This window comes from Benincasa hispida, chromosome 5 (genome assembly GCF_009727055.1).
Source record: "Benincasa hispida cultivar B227 chromosome 5, ASM972705v1, whole genome shotgun sequence".
NCBI lineage: Eukaryota > Viridiplantae > Streptophyta > Magnoliopsida > Cucurbitales > Cucurbitaceae > Benincasa > Benincasa hispida.
In genome coordinates, this window is record NC_052353.1 from 36,430,528 (window position 1) to 36,436,145 (window position 5,618).

The 5,618-nt window shown below is 30.5% G+C and overlaps 1 protein-coding gene across 1 annotated transcript in view; it reads left to right on the plus strand.

Moving 5' to 3' along the window:
- Nucleotides 1–2,937: 2,937 nt before the first annotated feature.
- Nucleotides 2,938–5,618, plus strand: part of LOC120078643 (cysteine-rich and transmembrane domain-containing protein WIH2-like) — a 10,395-nt gene continuing 7,714 nt past the window's right edge. The window contains exons 1-2 of the mRNA XM_039032937.1: nt 2,938–3,118; nt 3,321–3,468. Of these exons, the coding sequence (XP_038888865.1) occupies nt 3,067–3,118; nt 3,321–3,468 (200 nt within the window). The 5' untranslated portion in view covers nt 2,938–3,066. The remainder of the gene's footprint in view (nt 3,119–3,320; nt 3,469–5,618) is intronic.

The following is a 5,618-nucleotide window of genomic DNA, read 5'->3' on the forward strand; positions in this document are numbered from 1 at the left end:
ATATATATGTAGGGTTGTCTGTAGAGCCGAATGCCAAGTGATGTTGAAAGATTCATCTATGTGGGCGATGACATTGCAGTTCCAATTGAAGCTATTGGGAATTTTAGATTACGTTTAAAAACTTATTGTTATTTGGATTTGAATGAAACTTTTGGTGTACCCTCATTTAGACGGAATTTAGTTTCTATTTCCAGTTTAAACAAATTTGGTTTTTCTTATTCTTTTGGAAATAATAAAATTAGTCTTTTTCAAGATTCCAAGCTTATTGGTACCAGTTCTTTAATTGATAATCTATATATGCTTGATTCTTTGTCTTCATTTAACAAGATCATGTTATCTAATTCATGTGGTACCAAGTGTAAATTAAATGAGAATTCTGTTATATTATGGCACAAGCATTTAGGTCACATCTCTAAAAAGAGAATTCAGAGACTTATGTCAAATAGAATTCTTGATTCCCTTTATTTAAGTAACTTTGACGTTGTATAGAATGTATTAAGGGAAAATAGACAAACATAAGAAAATTAAGTGTCAAGAGATGCTTAGACGTCTTAGAACTAATACATACAGACATTTGTGGTTCATTCCCTACGACTTCTTGGAATGGACAACAATATTTTATTATGTTTATAGACAACTATTTAAGATATGGGTGCCTATATTTAATTCATGAGAAGTCTCAATCTTTGGACGTTTTCAAGTCTTTCAAAGTTGAAGTTGAACTTCAACTTTAAAAGAAAATAAAGGTTGTCAAATCTGATCGTGGTCGTGAATACTATGGTAGATATGATGGATCAAGTGAGCAACCTCCTGGGCCCTTTTCCAAATACCTAGAGGAATGTGGAATCACTCTGCAATAAACTATGCCAAGAAAATCTAGCATGAATGGTGTAGCGGAAAGGAGAAATAAAACACTTAAGGATATGATAAGAAGTATGATTAGTTATTCTTCTTTACCAGAATCCCTCTGGGGTGAGGCACTAAAGACTACAACATATATCCTTAATAGAGTACCTAGTAAAGAAGTAACTAAAATCCCTTATGAGTTGTGGACAGGAAAGAAGCCCAGTATTAGGCATCTTCACGTCTGAGGTTGTCCAGCTGAGGCTAGGCCTTACAGACCTAATAAAAAAAATTGGACTCAAGAACTATTAGCTGATATTTTGTTGGGTATTCTGAGCGCTCTTGGGGTTTCAAATTTTATGATCCCACTTCTAGATCATTATTTGAGACGGAAAATGCTAGATTCTTTGAGGATTGAGTTTGGGGGAAGATAACATAAGGAAAGTTGTCTTTGAAGAGGAATTAGTTTCTTTTCCTAATGTGGTTATAAATGATGTTTAGGCTTCAATTCCTAACTTCACAACTAAACCAATTATAAAACAAGACAAGAATGAAGTCCCTATTGTTGTACTTGAAGTTCAAACTCAACAACTTCAAGAAGTGTCACTAAGGAGATCCACTAGAGAAAAAAGAAGTGAAATTCCAAATTATTATATTATATTTCTTCAAGAACATCAGGATGATGTGGGCATAATGGAAGTGATCCAATCAACTTCCAACAAGCTCTAGAAAGTTCTAACTCTCAAAAGTGGACAAATTCTATGGAAGAGGAAATAAAATCCATGAAAGATGATGACGTTTAGGAACTTGTCGAATTTTCATCAGGAGTCAAACTCATAGGTTGTAAATGGATATTTAAAACCAAAAGGGATTCACACGGTAATATCAAAAGATATAAGGTTTGTATTGTTGTAAAGGGTTTTACTCAAAAGAAAGGCAATGATTATAAGGAGACTTTCTATCTGGTTTTATCGAAAGACTATTTTAGAGTAATCATAGTACTAGTAGCTCACTTTGATTTAGAGCTACACCAGATGGATGTAAAAACTGCGTTTCTTAATGGGAATATTGATGAGACGATTTATATGGTGCAACTAGAAAACTTTGTGTCTGGTAATTCAAAGTCTATGGTATGCAAATTGAAGAAATCCATCTATGGTCTCAAGCAAGCCTCTCGTCAATGGTATCACAAATTCCATGAAATAATTACCTCCTTCAATAGGAGTAAATCTATCTTTCTAGTGTTATATGTCGATGATATACTCACAGCAAATAATGATGTAGGTTTATTGCATGACACTAAGAGATTTCTCAAAAAGAATTTTGAGATGAAATATCTTGATGATGCTTTTTTTGTATTAGGAATTTTGAGATAATTAACAATTATTTTTATGCAAATATTTCATGTCCTTTAATTTTGTAATTAATTTTCAATATTTTATATTATTTTGTAATTATTTTTTTTTTAATTTCTATCGATACATAATATTTTACAATATACATCTAAATACTATATTATTTTATAGAAATGATGATTAAAAATAGTTAATTCAGCCACAATCAAAATTTCATTAACTAGTTATAACAATTTCTATTAATTTCTACAAAGTTTCATGAAATTTTCATCAACATTGATATTTTCATATCGACATTTTCATAAAATCAGTTCATCCTTGGGTACAAGTTCTTTCAATAATAATATTTTGAATTTTGAAAAATGAAATCCTATCAAATAAATAAAATATTAGCTCCCTCTGAAAACTAAAAAAAAAAAAAACAAACAAGTAAATAATATCACATTAAAAAAAAGTTGAACTTTTAAAAATATCTTTATACTTTCAAAATTAATAATAAAATCTTTAAAACTTTTACAAATATTCAAAAATATTCATATCGAGTTGGAATCTTTAAAATTTTGGACGGAAATTAGACAAATGATAATCACTTATAAAAATAAAATTTAGATCAACACGTTACCTTAGTCCATAAAATTCTAAATCTCAATTTATGTTATTCATCAATTTTTCACAAACAAAATTAAAAAAAAAAACAAAATAAAACAAAATAAAACAAAACAAACTTCTAAAGAAAATAAAAAATATAAATGAAAAAAAGTCAGCATAGTTATAGAGAGCTCTCGTCTCTCTGTTTTTGCAACTAAGAAATCGAAAGATCAAAATCCGATCGTTTCAAGAAATCTCAAAGAGAGAAAGAGAGGAAAACATGAGTTACTACAACCAGCCACCGCCTCCCGTCGGCGTTCCTCTGCCGCAGGGTAACCTCTAAAAACCATTACTCTTTAATTCCTCTCTTACTTCTGCTACACTTTCTCGAAATTCTTATATCCAAATCGAATGTATCTTACTTTTTCTTTCCGAGAAATTGATGTATCTCTCTTATTCTTTGTTTTCATCTCGCTTTCGCGCTTTGATTTGACTGATTTTTGGCTGTGATTCGTTGAATTTTGACGATTTCAGGTTATCCGCCGCAAGGATATCCTCCGAAGGACGCTTATCCACCGCAGGGCGGTTATGCTCCGGCGGGATATCCACCTCCCCCGGTGTACGGTCATCCTCCGCCGCAACATCAAAACCAAAAGGAAGAGGATGGATTCTTCAAACGCTGGTGAATCAAGAATCTCTGCTTCTCTTTCATTTTTTAACTCTTACTATTGAATGCGATGAAATTGAGTCGCTGCGATTTAAAAAATAAGTCGAAATCGGAGTATTTGGCCATATGTCAAAATTGCTTTTTTAAATATATTTTAATCCATTTTTATTAAAAGTAGTTAAATAAAAATTAGTTTTTTTAAAAAAAAAAAAACCTATGAAGCATAGACATGGATAAATAAGATGATACAACAACATGCCAATTTCTAAAAAAAAAAAACTAAAATATTGATATGTTGAAGATAATTTGACATACAAATTAATGACAATTAGTATAAAATACAATACAAACACGGTAATACAATAAAAAAAAATAACATCGAAGAATATTAGAGGGAGAAGTATGAAGATAAACAAAGAACTTGTTTGTTGAAATGTTGAAAATATTCACGTTATTCAAGTGAGTTATATTTTGGGACTTTGTGGGGACTCAAATGCGAGGATATAGATGAATCTAGCCTTTTAAATAAGTTGTCTAGTTTTAGATTGGAAAATATTTGATGGGTTGTTTATCTTTTTTTAAAAAAAATTTAAATAAGTTCCCTAGTTTTAGATTGAGAAATATTAGATGGGTTGTTTATTTTTTTTTTCTTTAAAAAACATAAACAGATCATTATCTATATGTGTTTGATACGGATCTGTACTTCATAGTTAAAAACATTTTATTTTCAAGTAAATCTAAACGGGCCCTAAGTTTGGGATTGTGTTTAAAGTGGTTTTGAGAAAATCTTAACTACCTTTAGTATTTGGTGTTCCAATTCTTAAATAATCTAAGAGAATTACTTTTTAAATTATAACTAAGATAGCAAAAATTGATAGTAGTTTTTAAATTCAGATTTTTTTTAGAAATCTGCTAATTTCTTAACCTTTTAAATAAATATATTATGATAATATTTTTACATATCAATATATTTTTAATTTTTATTTGATTCATTTTTTTAATAATTATTTTTCTTAAAACTTTTATCAAATCTTTTAGGAACAAAGTTAGTTGAAATTAAAATTATATAATATTTTAAAAAAATATATATTATAATAAATTATAAATTAATTATTAATGGGAAAATAATTAAAATAAAAAATATACTTTTGTTCATATAATTAAATTACCAATTTAATATAATTTATCTAACATCATAACTAGTTTTTCTAATTTAAAATAAAATTTACCAAACACAATGTTACTATTAATATGAGAGATTCACTACTAGGTGACCATATGTAACGACCGGATCCTTACACATTATGATCCGACCGTTACGACATGTATACTTAGACTTTTCTATCATGAGATGAGTTTAGTGAAAATTTCAAAGAACATATCTAAATTTTATTAATTAGATAGAAAAACTATATAAAAAGTTTATTTATCAAAACACCAGGATCCATAAAACATTAGCGTGGTGGTATAAAATGCATATGCCTATAATTGTGAGTTTGATAGTTGGCCTTGGCCATTTGAGCGACGTCCAATTCTGCCAATATAGGATGAGTATATAATATACCCAGTAAGTAGTTCTCACGTAGGGTAGTGACCAAATGCACAATCACAAGCAACATGTCATGAAAACATATGGTTGGGACCGAAAACGTATAATAACATGTGGTAGTCGGTTATGCTTCCAATATAAATCTCTCCACCCTGATAGGAAGATGAGGACCTAAGCGAAAACTAACCCATCTGATGATTAGCGGGTCATGCAGTCAGTAGGGTCAGAGTCGCATCCAAACCATTAGCATAAACGTAATATTGGACTAGAAGGGTGCAACCATACATACCCTGCTAGTCTCTAGCGTAAACATAACGTAAGATTAGACCCGGAGGGGTGCAACCATACATGCCCTACCAGCCCTGGAAGCATAAATTTATCCGCCCTGATAGGAAGATGAGGACTTAAGCTGAAATTAACTCATCTGATGATTAGCGGGTCATGCAGTCAGTAGGGCCAGAGTTGCATCCAACATCAACCATTAACATAAACGCAAGATTAGACTGGAAGCATAACTTACACCTAATTAAAACTTGATTTTAACGTAATCGTGAACAAACATAATGCATGGGGTCCCTTGTAGAGAAACGTGTTCTAAACATGTAATGCAATATAA